This window comes from Vidua macroura, chromosome 5 (genome assembly GCF_024509145.1).
Source record: "Vidua macroura isolate BioBank_ID:100142 chromosome 5, ASM2450914v1, whole genome shotgun sequence".
Taxonomy (NCBI): domain Eukaryota; kingdom Metazoa; phylum Chordata; class Aves; order Passeriformes; family Viduidae; genus Vidua; species Vidua macroura.
In genome coordinates, this window is record NC_071575.1 from 10,251,352 (window position 1) to 10,272,476 (window position 21,125).

The 21,125-nt window shown below is 42.2% G+C and overlaps 1 protein-coding gene across 6 annotated transcripts in view; it reads right to left on the bottom strand.

The window, feature by feature from the left end:
- Positions 1–21,125, bottom strand: part of SOX5 (SRY-box transcription factor 5) — a 611,216-nt gene that overhangs the window by 279,199 nt on the left and 310,892 nt on the right. For 4 of the 6 annotated variants that reach the window (XM_053977626.1, XM_053977625.1, XM_053977621.1 and 1 more), the window contains exon 1: positions 6,836–6,963. The exons of the other annotated variants lie outside the window; for them this stretch is intronic. In XM_053977626.1, coding sequence (XP_053833601.1) covers positions 6,836–6,873 — 38 coding nt within the window. In that variant the 5' untranslated portion in view covers positions 6,874–6,963. Of the gene's footprint in view, positions 1–6,835; positions 6,964–21,125 lie in introns of those variants that run through there. 6 annotated transcript variants of the gene reach the window in all.

The window sequence follows — 21,125 nt, forward strand, 5'->3', positions numbered from 1 at the left end:
ATGTTTAGGTCTAACAGCAGTCAGACACCCACATCCTAGGAAAAAAAACACAACCCAAAAAACTTAAGACAGTCTATATGAACTTGAGAAAACACAAAACCATAACTGCATGGCAAAACAAAATAAAATTATCTCAAAAAGCATATGCCAAAATGAATTTCAATACTTGGTCTTTAAAAAACAGAAGTATGAAAAAGAAATCTGGAATTTTAAACATAAATTTAAAATACTAAACATAAATTTAAAAAATAACAAAATATAAATGCAATTTGAGAATTGAGAAATATTACCTTATTAATCCCACTGTACTTTTAAGGGAAACAAGGTGAACACCATTTCAAACTGCCAAAGCGAGCCACAAGCTTTTCCTCATTTTCACTTTACCTCTGAGTCCCACGAGTCAAAAATAATATCATCATGTTGGAATTACTTTTTTTCTTTAAATGAGGTGACAAAAGGACAAGTTCAAAAGAAGTGCAAAGCCAGATCAAAACCAGGACATTGGAAAATGTTTGCCAATTTCTTTCAAAACAAACAGCTCCCCCAATACCATGGGAAGCACCTGAAATTCATACTAACATCTGATAATTCTGGCAAACGGAATTCAACATTTCCTTCTTAGTCTGTTTAAAACAATTGGATAAATAAATTTCACACCTATCCTAAAAAATTACAGGAGCTTCTCTAAATTACTACTGTACACCTCACAATTTCCATCCACTTCTCACATTCTTTTCAAGTCCCATGGCCCCTGCAAGCAGCGCTGGCTCAGTAAAATTCCTCCAGAACCTCGTCTAAATTTGCCGTTTCCCAAGAACTACTGCGCATGGAACTCCATGCTGTCCCAAGGACACGTAGGCTCAGGAACAACTTTTGGGGACTCCTGCCTTCCCAGCTGGCATGGAAGGGGTGATGAGGGCTCGGTGTGGGGGTGACGAGCGGCGTCTCTCAAGCGGAGGCTACGGCGCGTTGGGCTCACTGCGGCACCCCCGGGGCCCAGCCCGGCCAAGGCCACCTGCAGCAAGGCAGCCCCTCTGGAGGGTGTGGGAGAGCTGAGACAACACCATCACCCTCGGCACAGGGCGTGGGTGAGGACTCTATGGTGGTGGTGTTTTGACAACGCGGCTGTGGGAGGAGATGGGAACGGGACAAACGCCGTCAGTAAATCCCCGCGACTGCTGGCCCTCACCCGCTGGCCAGAGTCACCCAAGGCTCCAGAGAAAAACAGCCCATTCCAAAAGTTCCAGAAGTTCTGGTGTGGGTAATTCAATAATGCGACGAGGATTTGCTTACTTTGCAGCCTTGTGGGTTTTAACATACTCATATACAACATAATTTTACCTTTTGTAGGAAGGAGACTTCACAAGTTTTCCACATTTGATAAAAATCCATAGAAACTTTAAGAGGGAAATACTCTTTGCTTTTAAGGATGCTACTTGTTAAACAACAAACTCCTTGCCATCATCAGAGAGACTACAGTTATTGATTAATTGCTGTGAGCACTTCTTTTCTCTTGACTACAGTAGCAGAAATCACAGGCATTGAATATTTCCAGCCTGTATTTCCAGTCAGGTAAAGCACGACAACATTTTTCCCCTTCCACTTCTGAGTTAATTATGCTATAATCCGGCCTGAGCAAGAAATTAACAAAATAAAATAAAAGGGGAAGTCAAGAGGATGTCACACTGACTTCTGCAACAGTTGTGAAGGCACAGGTATCTCACACAAAGAAAGTTACCCTATATTTCAAGTCTAGTATGAAAAGCTTGTGAAGAAACTGTAACTGTACCTTGGGAGGAGACATTCTTTTTTCCCCCATATAAATATTGCTTAAAAGTGTATTTTTATACACCTACAGATACATCACATTGCACAGACTCATATTCCTATCCTATCAGGCAGCTTCACATTTAAGTAACTCAACCAGATACTCTGTGCCTCCTAAATGATAAAGCCATAAATGCTCGTTACAGCTCCCCGAGAGGCAGTAAATATTTTGTAAACTAGTTATATATTTAAGATCTCTGGACAGAAAGAGAAGGAAAAACAATTCCTCGCCCATGTAAAGGTACCAATCAAACACACTATGCACATAAACACTGCGAGATGCTTGGTGGGAGACTGTGTATGTGTTTGTGTGTGTGTTTTAATTAACTCCTTGAATGCATATGATGAGCCAGCCACCCAGAATTAGTAATGCCAAACTCCCAATTTGATTCAAATGCAATGAATACAACAGTCGAATTGTGCAGGCTGGTGTGTCACTCATCAGCTCTCTCATTTGGGTTTTTGCTTTCCAAGACTAGTTCACAATTTCAGCAACTGGTAAATTATTGAGATGTTCATTAAAATCTGTAATCTGTAACAGTCAACTTCTTCCTAGCCAAGCATAAGCACAACAAATTAAATTAGTGCATGCAGGGCATTAATGAATAGTCTGCAAACACATTAATTCCTTCAGACTTATCTCAGAGAAATAAAATTGTTCATTTTTGTCACTGCAAAAAACGAGTACCTGCAACTTTACACTGGCACTCTATTTATTCTTCAAATCCCAGATCCCTAGAACCATAAACTTAAGCAATCAAGTCCTTTTCCCAAAACGTCTCAATGAAGTTAAAGGATATTCAGCTCGATAGTAATCTTTTAAATGCAAGAATCTACTTCTACAGGTAGATTTTAGGAGAGTGGGACAGCATTCTGAGCAAGCTGAGTAACGGAAAGGTGCTATTCTTTTTCCAAAATTCTCAGCAAATGCAGCAGAATAAAGCTTTTCGGGTAACTTTAGCTAAGAAAAGCACTTAGGAATACGCAAAGTTTCCTTTTAAGAAAATGACTTCTCCATTTGACAGTGTTGGTACAACCCCAAAATAAATTCAGTGGGAGTCTGAAATGACTCGTGCAGTGCAGCAGTAAAGCAGCTAAGTATATTTTTTTCCTCCCAGCAGAGGCTTGCTTTACATGCTTGAGCCTTTCCCTTCTACAAGCTATTCACTAGAACGGGGAACGTTCCGAGAGCACGCCACCGGTGACTGCCAACGTTGAACTTGTTCCACTGTCCCCATCCCCACTGCTCCCATCCACGCCTTTTGTCTTTTCCAGCTCTGCCTTTTTCTCCTACAGAGGCACTAACCCACCCGTCCTTCTTCTACAAGCACTGCATACCACTTTACCTTCCACTGGCATGCTGAAAATAAAGACGAAAAAAAGTAAAGGAAATAATGAAGAAGAGAAAGGATGTCACTCTGCCTGGATGCCTAGCATAGCCTCTCTCTCAGTCTACAGAGAAATGTAAATATGCAGTAATTAATTTGGGTTTAAGAACATTCCGTACACTAGGGATACTGTTAAGCAGTCACTTTATCTATTTTTCATTAATCAGATTTTATTAAGACATTAAAACTTTATGTTGGGCATTTCTGAGTTTTTATCATTCTGTAAATTTCCCAGCTGTCCGCGATGGTTCTGGCTGCATTGTCTCTACCTTATCCTCAGTGAAGCAAACTTTCTTTTTATTGTGGCCAGACTTGTTATATTTAAGTATAATGACCCAACTTAAAAAAAACAAAGGAAAAAAAGAAAAAAAAAAGAGAGAAAAATCAAACAACAAAAGACTTATTCTTTTCAAGACCTTTAGAGCCAATGCAGGGTGCCACAGGCGTTCACACAGCACACCCCAGAAGTTACCCTTTCCCTGTGTAACACACAGGGGAGTGCATTCCAGTTATAATATCTCCCCACAATGTTGCTGCAAACATCATCCCCCTCACTGTACGCATTCTGATGCTCCTCTCAATCAAGCAGCTGAACAACCACAAACAGAAATAAAGGCGTGCAAGGAACTTTTCAGAGAAGGATGAAAATCTTCACAATTTTGACACGGTAATTAATTATACATGTTAATTCACAAAACCTACTGCAATTTACCAGCTATGCTGAATGAATTAATGAATGTTTATTTGCCAGATACTGAGGATCATTTTCATTCTAAGTGTGTACCGTAAATTCCCCCTGCTAATGGCCATAGACACAGAAGAGAAGCCCCCTGAATTCAGCTCTCTTCACCTGGGGTGACTGAAAGTTTCTGAAGTGTTTGCAGTTTACTGAGATACACCGAAACCTCACAGGAAGGACAACGGGCAAAGAGGAACATCCTGAGAGACACTCGGATGCTCTGAGATCTGAGCTGCAAACAAGTTTGCCTGACAATCTTTACCTCCTTATCATTTGCTGTTCAAGTTTAAAAATGAACAGTGGGAGACGGGTAATAGTAACAGGACTGAAGTGGGACACGCTGATACGACAAGCTGGACCCCAAGCGACTGCAGAAATGTGCTCCAAGAACTGTGCTGACTGAGAATCCAAGAAAAGAACCTACCATCAACACCTAGAAAACAATGATCTGTGCATCGTGCACGCACACACACACACACATCAACTCTGCAGGCGTTTGTGGGTCTGAGGATCCCTGTGCAGGAGGAAGTGTGTCCTCGTGGCTGTTCCCTGACAAACACACACACATTACATGGACACTGCCTGGGTCTCTGGATGTGTGTGTGACTGTAGTCAAACACACACAATGTAAACAAATGGTAATGATTAACAAAGATACTGGTCTCTATCCCCAGTTTCAACTGCAGAGGGAAAATTGTTAAAAAAAAAAATTTTCAAAAAAAATTGCACATCCTGAGGTTCATTTTTATTGCTTCCCATTTCTACTGCTTGCTATTATCTGCATGGCAAAAGGAGAGCGGCGTATTGATTATTTAACTAGAATGTTTACAAGAGCAAAGCTGGATCTCTGAAAATGAAACGTATGCCTAGGGGCAAAAAAAAAAAAAAAAAAAAAAAAAAAGAAGGGAGTAGAGAAGCTCATTCTAAGGATGATGGTTGCCCCAAATGACTTGTTTATATATAAAATGTATATAAGTAACTATATTTATAATGCAGAGAAACTTCAGCTAAAAAAAAAAAAATCCCCCCAGCAGGAAAATGAAAGGACTTCTTTCTGCTTCAGAGAGTTTACAAGCATTGTGCTCATCACAAAGTTCAAAGAATAATCAAAATTGTTCGCTTATAAATTTCTATGTGTAAACTTAGTGAGGCACATGAAATACTTGAATCTATCGATTGCATGGAAACGACAAATACATGAGCATGATGCCAGATCAAATTTGACATCAGAAACAGTAACAGTTTCCTCAGGTAGTTGAACTAAGTTAATACAGTGCACGTGAACAAAACCAATTTTGTTATATTATTGTAATGCTAAGAAACCGAAGGAAAATGCCAAGTATTCCAAGTCTGGAAAATTAATTGCATTAAAGACGACCTTGGAGTAGAGCAACCTCGCCAATTTCACTTTCTAGTAAGGAAGTGTTCTAGTTTCAGAACAAGGATTGAAAGTGTTAAAATAGTTCTTTTCTGCATTTCCAAATTTTAATTTTCTCCGATCTTTTAATTCAAGTGTTCTTTCCTGTCCTTCCTTTGCATGCATGTTCCTCAGCCCACTTAAAATGTTTTTATCTTGCCTTCTTTTCTATGCCTTTACTATCAAATTCAGTAGGTTTGAACGATGAACAGCTTGACTTAGCATATTTTTAACCAGCTGGTCTAGCACCTAGCTTGTATTGCATAGTCAGATACAACCAAATGTTTATACAGGAGGTAGCTTTCACGAAGATGAGAAAAACCTCAGTAACGCGCATCCTGGCATTCTTTCATTTACTGTTTAGAAATGAAAGTTTGGATTGTTTACTGCAGCCGCAAAAGGGGCTATTAATAACCTTTAAAGAAGAAGCCGGAGGGGAGGGATGCGGGACCATCAACGCACGGACGTACAAGAGCCTGAGAAAACGCTTCCAAGCATCTCAGGAGAAGCAGATCATATGAAATAAGGACTGAACTCTCGGAGGTCCAGCAAAGCCACCAGCACTGACAGCAAAAACTTGATTCCAAGCAGGGAAGGCTCCTGTTTCGGGCAGGGGGAGACAGGCACATCTACGTCATACCCGAAGCCCGCTCGTCATACCCAGACCCGGCTCTTGACACTCCGCGAGAGAGGCGACGGCCAAAACTTGGAGGCAAGAGTTTCACTTTTTCCCTTTCCTTTTCTCTTTGGGGTTCCCCCCCCCCCCCCGCCCCTCATGCAGAAAGATGTTCTCCTGACGGAGGGCTGGGATGTTAACTTGCCTAAAAATAATAGCTCCTGCTAGATCAACAAAAGGTCATGTGCTCGGCAGAGCGCCTTCCCAAGTTTGACGGGAGCCTGAGGCTGGAAGTTGGAAGATGCCCGGGAGCCTGGCCGCCACCGGGCATCCTCCGACCGCTCTGCGGGGAGTCCCCGGGCAGGAGCGGGGAGGCTGCGCCCAGGAAGGTGGCTCGGCGGCCCGGCTGGGGTAGCGGAGCGTGTGCAGCAGGAGGGCACGGCAGCCTCCGCGGCCCCGGAACAAAGCTGCGCGCCGCGGGCGCTCCGCCCGGGGGCCGGGGGCTCGGCGGCGCCCGCCACCCCGGTCAGTGACACGGCGCCGGGGGACCGAGGGAGCGCGGGGGGGACGCGGACGGGCGCGGGGGGAGCGCCTCCCTGCCCGGCCTCCTGCCGCCGAGCGCCGGAGTTGCGCGCCCGTCCCCGCGTGTCCGTGTGCCCGCTGCCCATCCGCGCACACGCGCGCCAACGGGCGTGCTCGGATAAATTAAAAAAAAAAAAAAAATAGAAATAATAATGCAGTAACAAACAAAGCACGAAACAGAACGGAAAAAAAAAAAAAAAAAAACAAAAAGGGAAGAGACACCCCCATACATATACACACACCCCCGCCCCGACAACTCGACTCACCTTTCAAACTCCTGAGGTAAATCAGGGTCAGTTAGCATGCTGGAAAAGCACAATTTCCCTTTGTCACAGCAGCCACCTATGGTCGCCTCCAACTGAACCTGTCAAGTGAGTCCAAACCTTCTAAACCGATTGATTTTCTCTCTCGCTCGCTCTCTCCCTCCCTCCCTCTCCCTCCCTCCCTCCCGGCTCGCTCGCTCTGAGCGAGGACTCCTTGACCAGTCTCTTAAAGGGGCAGCGCGCTCGCAGCACGATGAGCGCGCAGCTCCCCCCGCCGCGCTGCGCGACCTCCGGGGGCCTGTCCTTTCCTTTTAATTCTGCTCGCCCGCCGCCGCCAAACGGGAAAAGTCAACTCCTTCAATGTCCTAAAAAAACGTGGAGGGGTGGAGGGGATAAGGGGGGGGGGGGGGGCGGGGGGGAGGAGGGGGGAAAAAAAACAAAAAGCAGTCCGACAATCCACCTAAACCGGCAAACCAGGAGCAAATCCCCTACGCTGAGGAAGATCAGTGGAGAAAGAAGATAAAACAAGAGCAGACTGATTAAATTGAAACAGTTATCAACTCTCGGAGTTGAAATAGGGGAGAAGAGATTAAACACATAAAAATGTTACCAAAGGCATTTGTGCTCCGAAGAATTTTCATTCCTTTCCCCCCCACCCTTCCCGGTCTCTCGCTTTCTCTCTCCCTCTTTCTCTCTCTCTTTGGGTAGGGAAAAAAAAAAAAAAATCACCCGCACAACAATCAGGCATTGTTCTGAGGGAAGAAAAGCAACTTTGACAGATTGAAATATAGCAGAGGCCCCTTCAAGGAAACCTGTAAACAACTTGTCACTCACTCTGTCGGTCTCACTGTTAGCTCTTGCTTTCCACAAAGTGCTGCGAACCGTCCTGGCAACAAACCCAAAGTTTCCTCAGCTCCAAACTCCATCAAACAGCCCTGTTGTGTGCAACGGAAAAGGTAGCCACATGCCAAAACAGCGGGCGCGCACACGAACGCACACACACGGATGTTCAAACAACAACAAAAATAAACTTTCCGTTCATCTGTTAGGGCTTTTCTCGTTTTCTGTTTAATCACACCCCCTTCCCCCCCCCCGAGCGAGCAGTAGAAGTCCCTCGGTCGTGGCTCCCTCTCATTTCCCCTGCCCAGACAATCCCTGATAACAAGGTGGACGAGGCGCGGCTGCAGAGCCCCTCGGCTGGCTGGCGGAGCGCAGCCTCCGCCGCACTTCCAATTATCCAGATAACAATCTGCCAGGCGAGGAAAGCAGGCAGGTAACGGGCCTCGGACACGCGGGGACAGCCCCCGCATCCCTGCCCGGGCACAGCCGCATCCCTCTCCGTGCGGCGGGCTGGGCGCTCCCGGATCCGCCCCGGCGGGGATAGGGGGCAGCGGCCGGGAGAGCGCCGCGGGGAAATTCCCGTCCGAGCCGCGGGGATTAGCCGGGGGCTACTCTGCCAGCGGAGCGCACAAAGCCTCAATAGTCTGCGCGGCCCGGGTCCGGCCTGGCACTGAACTCGCAGTAAGGGGCGGGAGGGGAAAGGAAAAAAAAAAGGAGAAAAAAATCGGGCTCCCTGTTCTTTCGCACACACGTGCAAACACACCCACACAGGACCACATATCTATACCCCATTCTTTCCAGCTCCCCTGCCCTAATTCTTTTCTCTCTTCCCCCCGCTTTAATCTGCAGCTGGACAACATTAAGGGCCTTTAAAACCCACGTGGTTTTGACCCCAGAACAGTTTGATTAGGTCCATTGCCACCCCTCTCATCCCTGCCTCCCAGTGGCACGGACATAGCAAGTTTACTTTTAGAAATATATACACATATTTGCACGGAGCATCCATAAAACTTTCAACATTTTCATGCCCGCTGGCTTAAGAAAAATGCCAAATAGAAAAACTTATTATTTTTAATATCCAACAGCTACGCTGTTTAATTTGCTGCTTTTCGCTCCCGGTGCATATGTTAGAAAGCAGCAGGCTCGTGCAGAGGCCAGTCAATCCAGCGCTGGTATAAAGGCATTATCAGCTGGGAGTCGGGGCTGCTGGCTTTAATCACCAGGAGCAAACCCACTCCCAACTTGTGCTCATCAGCGCCGGGAGCGCCCGGCCCGACCGCGGCACAGAACGCCGCAGCCAACTTTGCCAAGGCACAAAGGAGGATGTGCAGAGCCTGCCTTCCTCCACCGCCACGGCGCGCCCAGCCGAGCACAGTCTGTCCACTTCTGGCATGAGCGAGATCTAATGGCTCCTCACCGCGGGGCAGGGCAAGCCGCCTCCCTTCGGTAGCCCCCAGCAAATCATATTTTCCACAAACCTGTTAATATCTACACGGATTTTTCATTTGTTTTTTAGTGGCGATCCCTTTTAGGACAGCCATGAAGTAGACTTTGAAAAGGCAGCAGATGATTAAAAAGAACAATTCCAAATACTTTGTCTTTCATCTGAGGGTCTCAAACCATGTTAAGTATCACATTACTCCTCTGCAGGTAATAAATATAATTAGGGCCGATTCCAAAACTTTATTTGTATTGAAAAGTATCTCACTCTGCAGGGGCTCCATTCAAATCAGCAAATCTCTGTGTGGAGTAGGAGGCTACTTAGTAAGAGAATTTGGCCTCAAATAAGGAAACTGAGATGCAGGCAGGCTTAGGAGCTTGCCCAAGTTGACACAGTTAGTCAACTCCAGCAAAAGAATGAAAAACAAAGACCCCACATGCCTCACAGTCAACAACAGCCCTTATGCTGCTGAAACATACACATATATATATATATATGTGCATATTTGAGCTTTTTTTCCCCACCGATTTTTTTTTACTTTTACTGTTTTGTTTAAAACATGCTTCATTTCTGTATTCACATTCTGTAGGGCCCCTCTTCTTGGTGTTTCATTTTCCCCTTGATGCACCACTGCCCATCCATAAATGCTGTTCCTTCTGTCCCAGCTCTTGCTATGCTTCCCCTGTTTCTATTGCTTCCCCTCACACCCTGGCCCTGGGAGAAGTTTACAGAGTGAAGCTACACAGAAGCCACATCTGGAAGAAAATTAAGACCATCTTTTATTAAAAGAAGTATAAATCTCGAACATTTGTGTAGAACAGGAATACCATACTTTGACTGCATGTTAGCTCCATTCAGCTCTAACCTCATATCCTTTTACCAGCTCAGCTCCACTCCACAACTGCCCTTCTTCCACCACGTCCTTCCTTTGTCTCTTCACGTGTATTTACCCCTTTCACATATCACTTCCCATTTGAGCTTTTTCAGGACAATGATCACATACCCCCCCCAAGCTGGTATTATTCCTAGCACACTGGGGCTCCTGGTTTGCTGGCTCTCAGCTAATATGATTATAAACCAGAGCAACCACCATCAACATCAGGAATTATAGAGGAAGACATGGGCTAGATGAGGAAGAAGCAGAAAGAACCGTATTAAAAGGAGGAAAAAAAGAAAAATAAAAGTGTGGGAGAGAAAACTAAGATAACTGAGCAAAAGGGAGAGCTCAGAAGGGGAGAGGAAATGGAAGTAAGAAAGGAAATTGAGATCTCTCCCCTGAATGGTTGTGACATGAACTCTTCTTTTACTTAACCTAGTTTACAGTTACTCTTACCCCAGTACATTTTGCGTTCAGGTACCTTCCCCATTACCTTCATTTTATGTTTCCTGCAAATTCTGAGCTCTTGCTCCCAGATAACTGGGGGGAAACAGAGTGATGTCCAAAGAGGAGAAAAAAACAACTTACCGTTGTAGTAATTTTGTGTTATGGTATCCTTATCCCATACTGGATTATATGGGTAATATATATATATTACTGGAGTATAGACAGTTAAGTATAGACTGTCTGATGAAATTACTTTCTCATAAGAAGTTCAACTGCAATTGCAAGATGTAGAAAAGGCAAGTTAAGTGATTTGAGGGAATCTTGAAACCCTTCTAAAAATGATTTCATATTGACTTTTAGCTTGCTTTTTAGAAATTGCAGGACATGTCACAAAGTCTGCTAGCACATCAGAAAGTGGAAAAACTGAGAAATTTGGATAAATAACCACTGAGAAAGAAGAAAATGTACGTAACATGCAACTGTCCGGTTTTTAACATAAGAAATTTTATCTTGTTCTGAAACTTTTGACTAGTAATAGGAAGCTCTGGTGCCCCTTTTTACTGAGTGGGTCGTGGTTACAAAACCCACTTGCAACCTCCAGCATCCACATTTAATGCTTACAATTCTTTCTTCTCAAACTGAGAATTCAGACACAAGTTCAAATGTCTTTAACTGAGGAGAAAAATAGAAACCCTCTTACTACTCCCCTAGTAATGCAGTGAATCTGCATTTCTCTTGCTTTGCTTCCTTTAAGGGGTACCCAAAAAAAAAAAAAACTCCCAGTAAAAGAGGACAATTTGGGTTGAACTAAACAAAAAAGCTCTGATTTCCATTTGGATGAGGGGACATAACTGAAATCATAAACTCCTATAAGAATTTTTGTGTTAGCTGAGGTTTGTTTTTTTGTTGGTTTTTTTTTTTTTTTTTGGTGGGTTTTGGGGTTTTTTTGGGTTTTTTTTTTGCTATTGTGGTTCTCCAGTTCAAGAAGTGAACCAAAAAAAATCAATTATGCACCCAGCTCAAGTTAAAAATACTGTAACTCTGGAATATTGCACAGGCAGAATCCTCAAGTCTTTAGACAAGCATATAGGAAGAAGAAAAACCTTAAATGAAACATTATTTTTTTTTTAAATCCTTAAATGATATCACTTCAGTCTAGTGCCTTTGGCAGATACTGCAATACTTAAGCAAAGGAAGATCTGGGGGGGAAAAAAAGAGCTCTTTGGGTTTTGTTATTTCCACTGTAGGTTTTAATAATAGAGACCTATGAAGTCCAAGGCAATGTAAGATGTTCCACAGAACGATTTACTGGAAAATTCTCACAGAAAATATGCAAAACTCTGAAGATCCTAAACAGATTTTCTTTTTTAGGCACACGCACAAAACAACTGCAGCGTTAAGAATGAATCTGTAAGACTTCTAAGAAAGGGTGTTTTGCAACACACTATGGGAGAGTGGATGGAGAATAGAGCATGGTTGATGCATTTATTATGAAAAATATCTCGCAAATAATGAGTGCTTACTTCAGAGCATGGAAATGTTTAGCTACAATGCAGTTTGGATCTTATGCTTAGGAACAGATTTTTCCTTCCAGTGTGCATGCCTAGCTGCCATTTCCATTAATGGGAATTAAGTACATGTGTCAAGAGGAGAAGTTAACTCTTAGAAATAAAACTAATCTATGCCTTTTTTAAAGAATGTAAATGCCACATCAGGCATGTTCAATGTTGGCAAAACTGAATGCTGAATATAGTATAGCAAAATCTGAGAAGGAGAAGGCGGTCTGGAGGACTGAAATTTCTGTGCTATTTAGAGTTTTTCAATTTACTGCATTTCTTCAAGGAAAAGTAAAACCATCTCATTTGTAAGTGGGAAGTCCTCATTTATCAGTTATTCACTTGCACTTTTAGCAAGGCCCTACCATCTGCAACCCTCCCTGTAAAAAAGGACTGATGCTACCCTTAAAAAGAAATCTGAACCTTCATCTAAATTCAAACTTCCCTGAATATTACAATAAAGTCCCTATTTATTTTTTTAAAGGAGGTTGAAACTCACTCTTTTATCCTCTCCACTCTGAATCAGCCAGGGTAAAGGAATCTCAACACTAATATATTTTCAAAGTATAATATAAGTAGGGATTTTCAGAAATTAAAATAGTACATGTAAACACATCTAAAATTAAATTACTTATCTATTTTAGCAATAAGTAACTTTTAATTGTAAAACCGAGAAATATTATTGAGATGGCACAATCCTGATTTTGTGTTGTGAGTTGGTCTCTCACTCTCCCAACTCCCTCTGTTTTGGAGGGAGTTTTATTATTTCTGTATACAAGGTCTCTTTGTTTGTCTTAGTATGCTTGGTCTGCACAGAAGCAGTTTGGAAAAAAAAATTAAACAAAACCAGGACCATTTACAAAAAAAATAGTCATAAAAATAGAGAGCATACCCATGGATAGGAACTGTGATTGAAATTATTTAAGATAACTGGATTTCAAATTTACAGTTCCTCATTAAGGTTCTGAACATGAAATGTTACTAAAATAGGAACCTATTGCTCTGAGTCTTTTTTTTTTTTTTTTTTTAATGTGCTTTTTTCAGTGCAGCTATCTGGCATGGAACATCCCATCCCAACCGAAGCCCACAGCCTCACCTTGGGCTAGTGTCCCTGCTCCACCTCCTTCCTGGTCACAGGGATGGCTCCTGGGAGTGACAGGTCTGTTCCCTGTCCAACCTTCAGCCTCTCCAATGACGGTGCCAGCACGAACATTCTCCCTCAGTGCCATTCCCAAAGCCTGCTGTGGAGGTGTAAATGCCTGCCACCACACCCCAAAACAGAGAACTGACTCCCAGCCAAGGGAAATTACTCCCCTTTTCCCCAGTGCTTGTGCAGAGGAGGGGTTGGTAGAAATCAGGACTTAACAGGCAACAGGAGCTTCTGAGCGTGAGTATCCTAAAACCACAGCTTTGGTCCATTTGCAATGGTAGGTAATAATTGTCAAGATGACTCCAAGTGCACTGAAATTGAGATCTCCCTGCTCGACCCATTGGGCCTTTCTTCATGGCTCTCACAATTCTTATCCCACCACATCCTCATCACTCCCACAATAACAATTCTGTCTCCTTTTTGACTGATCCACTGAACAAGGTTAGTCATCACATTTTGTCTCTGTCTTTCTAATCCCACTGCTTTTTTCCACTCTAGTCTGCTCTAACTTGTACAACAAGGACACTGGGTTTAAAACAAACAGCTTTGCTTCCATTGATCATCAAGCAACATGCAACCAGAAGTGCAAGGGCGTTTTTGGAAGAGTCCACATCACCCAGAAATGTGTGTTTTGTGAAGGCATTCCAGCCTTCCTCTTGTGGTCATGAGGTTTGCTCTGGTGTTTGCCACCCAAATTCTCCACACCCACACGTACACCGACTGTCTGCTTCCCTCACTAGAAGTGGTTTCGTTGTTGTGCCACTGCAGTCATTTGTGACACTTTTAGCACAGAGCTGCAGCCACCCTGAGCTAACCAGATTGAACTCTTTGCAGGTGTGCATGACTCAAGCAGTGTTTAATTCATAGTTGCCCTCCATTTTATATGCTTCAGTGGATTACAAAAAGTAGCAATATAAAGTTCTTTCAAATAATATTACCATTAGGTATTCACTTTTTACTGGAGGAACAGGGAAGAATTAGGCTTTTTGTAAGAAATATCCTCTATCTGAACCAGTTTACAGTTTTGACTGCAATTGCAATTAGAGAACACAAAAAGAGGTAACATTCCTATATTCTGTAAACTCTTTATCTATTATATTCTCTTTTAGTCTGTATAATCATAAGGACTCGTGTAACTGCTATCTAAAAAGTGTTTCATAAATAGAAATACTGAAATGTCAAATTCAGAACAAATTTGGAACTATATTCCCTTCTAGTATGCTATGCATGAGATCCCTACATTATGTGTACAGCCTATGATAAGATAAATACAAATCAGTGTTTATTAAATGTAGTCTATTGATATTTAACTTGTTGTACGAGTCACTGTGAAGATCAAACTCTAAATTAAGCAGTGATTCTAATGACATTAAATGCAAGGGAAGGAAATATAAAACATCCTACACCTTGAACAGTGAGCAGCAATCAGTGAGTATGTAGAGCTGCAGCTCATTTTTAAAGTTACAAAAGCATACGTAACCCTTAATTTATTTTAACGGTGCCCTGATGAAGTTTCTTAAGTGATTTTCCACTTCTGAGTAAGAGCAAAAATCTAAACTCCTACTTTCAGCACACAGACTTCAATTCAGCCACTATTACAGAGAAATAAATACCTAAGTATGGTATAAAGCAGACCAATGGCTTGTTATTGCTATTTCTATGGAGGCTTAACTCTTGCTTCTCATCTCTCATTACATGGGACAGAAACATTGCCAGGGTAGAATGCTAAAGGCCCCTGGGAATGCTTCTGTACCTTGTACAGGGAAAAATGGAAAAAATACTGCCACAGGGTTCTGAAGCATAAATATGGGCAAATCAGAATATCTGGGGACCCTCTTCAAAAGCCCTAATGCAAGCCAGGTACAGGGCTGACTACTTTCTAGTACCAATTAGCTTGTAAGACAGATCTTCAACAGTTGCCATTGAGGTATATTCAGAATATAAAAGACCCAGAAAGGAGATATAAAATAATATAAAAACACAGGGAAAAAAAAAAAAAAAAGACCCCTGGACTGAGAGAAACATTCATTAAGATAAAAATACAAAGATGTTTCTCAGGAATGTTTATCAAAGAAAACTTATGTCATAAATTTTCCTCTGCCTGGAGAAGATCCAGAGCTGAGTGTCTCTTCTCTTGCCATGTAAGATTGTACTGATTCCAGACTGCACATTTGGTCACCCACTTTTTGCTTTCAATAACATTTTCTATTTCCGATGTGGCTTTTGTTTTGTTGTACAAAGTTTAATTTCTCTTTCTTTTCGATGCGTTTTCTTTTTGCCATTATTTCAGAGTTGTGTTAAAGTAATTAGTGACACGATGCCAAAGACTGAACCACACAAGCAACCTAAATATTTTGATTCACAGAGAATGCAGTCCATAATTTACAAAGTGCCTGACCCCATCCAATAAATAAAATAAAATAAATTAGACAACTTCTGAATGTTAACAGTCTGAGCCATACAGAGAAAAACATCAAAATGCAGAAACAGTGTAATGTCACCACATCAGATATAAGACAGCCTTTTAACACTTTTTCAAGAAATGAAATCACATTTGTACTTACCTTTTTAACATTTGCCCCCACACAATCAGTCCCATCAACCATTTCTCCTGGCACTTGTGGCTACTGCCCTTTCTTGAGAGCAATGTGGTTCAAACTCTGGGCAGGGATTTCACAAGTGAGAATGTCACAGGTGAAACTTGTTCTCTTAAGGCAGTCTGAGCTAGCAATAGAATGGCAGCAGGTGTTTCCAGAAGTGCAAATTGGGTGGAAAATAAAAAGAGAAGGAGACATCTACTTTTTTTCTTCCTCTTCATTTTTTTGTTTATTGGTTTGTTTTTTTTAACTGGTTTTGACTTTTTCATTTATTTTGCAAGTTGCCATAAATTTTTCAGAAGGGTCCCAATATTGTAGTTAAAGTCAAAACCTGCTGTATGCAGCCAGGGCAGGCAGTTGACACAAAAGCAAGCCTTGTGCCTATAATCTCTAAAAAGATCACAGCTTTTAGGGTGATTTGTGGGCCATGACACACAGGGCCACAAAAAAATGACATTGCCAGGATTTGTGTTTCATTGCATGAAAAAACTGTACATCACTTAATAAAAGTAATTTTTTCTTATGTTAGTTTGAAAAATCACCCCTGAATTTAAGTGAGGTTTCTGTCTCAGACACAAAGTACAGCCTGCATCAAAGTAAGAGTCAAGTCTCCTTTATATTATCTCCTCAATATTTCAAACAAGGTGGGCCCAGACTGGACAAGTGTTCTGTAATGAGGGGGGAAACTTATTCCTGTCCCTCACCTCCTGCTGAATGCTTTAACTGTTTTATTACTTCATAAAAGTATATAAATCCAAATACATGTTACTTCTGAGCCAAAAGTAAATTACAAGTAACATAAAAAACTGTTTCCTATTTTATGTGTTTGCATTTGACTGACTCGTTCTTATAACTGAAAAAATAAAAAAATAACTGATCTCCCTTTCTTTTATTTAATAAACTTCTATTTTTATTATTTATCTTTTCTCTAAAAAGTCTCATAGCTTTTTCCTCATATAAAAGTCAGTCTATTCAAGCACCTTGTGAAGGTCTTTTTCAAAAACTGCCATTAAAGGGAAAAAATCTAATGATTGATTTTATTATTTGTTGACAAGCTCAAGCAATTATCTTTATACCTATTTTTTTCTCTACAAAAGCTATGCTGATGGATAGCTATTGTATCACAACACTCATCTATATGTCTCCTAATTTTATTTTTTATTACCATTTCAACCAATTTATCAAGTAAGGAAAGAAAAGTCATTAGACTAATTCTCAGCATCAATTCTACTGTTCAATTAAAGAGAAGCAGAAAAATGGCTTTCTCCAACCTTACAGGTTAGAAGCCAATATTAAAAGGAAAGAATACATATTAATTTAGCAGCCCTATTTCAGCTCATCATCAATTTCCAGTTGCACATTTTGATATGTCCAACTTTACCCACAGCTCTGTTGCTCTTCATTTGATGAGTTTAGCATCTGCTTTTCCTTCACTTTTTTCTTTGACAGTAGCCAATCCTTAACATTGCAAAAGAACAGGTTAGATTTCCCTCTTAAGCCTTATACAATTGAATATGACTAGGAAATAATTTGGTTTTTCAGCAAACCTGTTACCCTTTTTACCTATTAATCTGTGTTACAACAGCAAGGAAGAAAACCTTAACTATTATTCTGTATTACAATACAGAGGGAAAAAATATTTACAAATGTGACATGGATAGCCTTTTAGAAAACACCTGAATTTCTTCTGTGTAACTTAAATACCTCCAAGACATTATGCTTGTTTTGGATGGGGTTTTCCCACATTTCTAGCTAGCAATAATCCTGTTGTCCTCCAGTTTTAAGCCACACCTATTTGAATGCTACGCTTCTAATACTGAGCTGTGCAAATCAAGTTTTCCAGCATCCTGGAGCCAAGTCCATACTCCAGACTTGGGCAGCCTCCAGGGGTTAATGATCTTTAGCCATGCCTCGATACCAAGGATATCTAGAAAATCAGAGCCTGTCTTGATGTGAAAAGTGATATGAAATGGCATCAGCTCTCCAGACCTGAGGGAACTACAGGTTCCTGCAACTGGGAATTGGACCAGAGGTTGTACAATAAGTACATTTTGTACCATGTAAGAGTATTGAGACTATCAAAACTCTTACATGGTACATGGTTGGACTAATCCAACCATGGACTAGTCCATAGAAGAAAAAATACTGGTTTGGTTTTTTTTTAGAAATGATCCAATGACTTGTATTTACAAATCTGAGAGTTTTGTGTGGCTACTGTGCATGGCTTGAGTGTTTTTATAAGCATGAGAGAAAGTATATAAAAGCAAGATGGAAGAATTTCACTATTAATCAAAACCTTACAGGTTGGGGTTTCTTAAAATTGAAATAAAGACATATTTCTTAAAAACCTTACAAAAATATCTCATTTCAATAAAACTTTACCTGCAAACACAGTTTCATTATTGGTAAATATTCACAATCTCTGCCGCTCTCTCCAATGTCCGTATAGGACCTGCAGCCTATCCCTAAAACACAGGATAGTCAATGAAAAATTCCTAGAACTGTGCTTTTAAAGGTTGTTACACACAAGATCTGTGCACCACAATGAATGCTCATATGTGACTATTCTGTTATTAATATAGCACAGGGAGTTTACTAAATGGGGAGGACTACAGTGAGCAAACCTCTGAGCAGCAGTTTGTTGCACTACTCAGATTTTCAGGTTCCTGAACAGCAGGAGTAGCAGGAGGGAGGCTCATCCCCACCTCTGTGAGACAACAGACACATGACATACACTTAACTGGACCCACATCACATGAACAGCCAGTCCTGTGCACCTTTGCCTCATCAGCCTGACCACACATAACCACTCTGCACAAGCCAGGAGCACCTGTCCAGGATTTCCAGATATTCAGCATCAGTTGCTGAAGCCAGGTGTTGCTGAACTGTTTCTATCTGTCCAAAAATGTCATAGATATCACTGAGCAAAGCAACAAGGCAGTAGATTACCTCTGAAAGCCACAGCATGTTGCTAATTCTTTACAGTCTGTGTGTCTAGAGAAGTTTCAGGCTGAGAACATCCCAACACAGAGCAGGAGCCCTGGGCAGGCCTCTCAGCATCACTCTAAACTGGACAGATCTCTTCCATTCCCATACCAGTGAATAGAAGCTTCCTCACACTTAGACCACAGACAAATCTTACTTGTTGTGATGTATTTTACATAGCATTTGTGGTCATTTTCTGAGAAGTGAGACCATACTCCTTGCACTTAGGCTTTTATTCACGTGTAACCACCTAAGTATCATTGCTTTCTCAGTGAAGGAAGTATTCAAAGAAAGTGTTCATTTTGGGTACTGAGATACATTTCAAACACAAAAAATGCCCCAAAAACCCAAAAAACAAACAACCCAAGCCTAACAAAAATAATGAGAAGATTTTTAAAAGTGCTTTTATGAATATAAAGGATCTGTAAAGCCGTCACTAGGTGGGTCCATAGGAGTGGATTAGACTTTGAGAGATGTTACACACAGAACAGTGATTATTAAAACAGATGCAATATAGACTAAGAGAGAAGGAGCAAATGGGAAAATGAAATGGGAGAGATTCTTTCCTGCAGCTGCAGAGGCATCAGGCCTGGAAACCAAGGGGCTGAGGAGCTGTATTTTGCACTGGCAGCCCATCCTTTAGATGGCTTTTGTTAAGAAGAGAGCAATTCATGTAACAGCAGAAATTACTCATGTTCTCTGGTAAGCAGGTCCAGGAGCTCATATGAAAGTTCTCCTTTCTGTAAGAAAAAAAGGTTAAGGATAAAGGAAGGCGTTTTTTCAGACCCAAACCTCTGAACCTTCAAGCCAAAGGAGGAATGTTCCTTACTTATCCTAGAAAATATTTATCTGGGACAGTGAGTAGAAAGGAAAGCGTCATTTCTTAATTTACTTTCCTCTTGAACTGCCATAAGAGTAAGGTGTTGGTTCCAGGCAGAAAACCCTTTATTTTTGGTCTGGTCACATTTATTCAGGTTTAGTCAGACATCAGCCAAGAGGAAACAGCCTCAACGTGGCCACCATGACAGCAAGGAAGGAATAACAGGTATTTTCTCATTTCTGCTAAGCAGAAGCTCCTATCATAATACAAAGATGATGAAAAACGTGGGTGGATTATTTGGTTCCAGCTGGCTCCACATCACACAGTAAGGAAATGCCACGATCTTTGACAGGTTCATATTAGCAAAAATCAAGCAAAAGATTATGGGAAAGCTTCCCATTCCATTATCAAATAATTTGGGGGAGGGAGAAGGATGGGAGACTAACAGTTTTTCTTTCTAAGCTCTCAGGAAATGCCTATTTTTATGACCCTTTTAGTGTTGAAAGCATTGTCTGAAATAAAGACTAATCTCAAAGGATTGTGAAAGCAAACCCATGGTTAGACTGCTCAGAGAATGCAGAGCAGGAAGAAATGAACCATTTTCCTCTGGTGAAGCTGCTGCCCAGCAGGTCTAACTCCATGACTGGAGACAGGTGCCAGGGCCTGGAGCCCAGCCCCAGGACTCCTTCCATCCTACCCATGACTCAGAACCCCATTTCAGCCCTGGGACCATCAGCCCTTGTCCCAGGGATGCTGCAGCTTGGCCAGTCTCCAGCTCCCACAGCCCTGCCAAACCTGCCCAGTCATGGCCCCACATCCTGGCCCTGGAGCTGCCCTGCTCCTGCCCAGCCAGCCTGGGGGGAGCTCCACAGCTCCACGCCCTGCTGGCACCCTGGCAATAAGCCCTACTTCATCATCTACCCATAACAAACCTACCCAACAGCCTCCAATACCCACAGCAAATAAAAATCAACATAACGAGCATCCTCCTTAGGGAGGTGAGAGTGGGAACACGGCCCTCATACATGAACACACTCCCACTTCCACCCTGTCTATAAGCTGTCTATACACTGTGTGAGGTGTCTGAGGCATTATGCAGTCTGCTCTGTGGAAGGAAGCTTATTAAAGAGCGTGGGGACAGAATTTAAATCCTGCCCCCACTGGTGTTTGAATTCACTGCTGCCAAGAGACTGCTCCTTGTCCTTGGACCACACAACTCAAGCCTGTCCTGTCCCTTTGGACCTTATTAGGCTGCTGCTTTTAGGATAAGGAAAAGGATCACCTTGTTGCTCTGGATGCTGCCAGGGGAGGAAGGAGGGAGGGCAGTGCCCAAGGCTCTCTGTGCCCCCACACCAAAGAGCTCCAGGGCTGTGACCTGCAGGGAGGACACCCAGGGAAGGGAGAAGCCAGGGCCAGCCCTGCTCTGCTTGAAGGCTAGAGGCTCATGCCTTGCTGTTCCCAAAGGTTTATTCCTACGACTGACCCAAAGTCTGTCTAGAAACCATGCAAAAAAATGCTTTGGTGGGAAATTTAAGTAGCACAATGACAATGTACTAGCACAGTAAGTAAAACACACAACT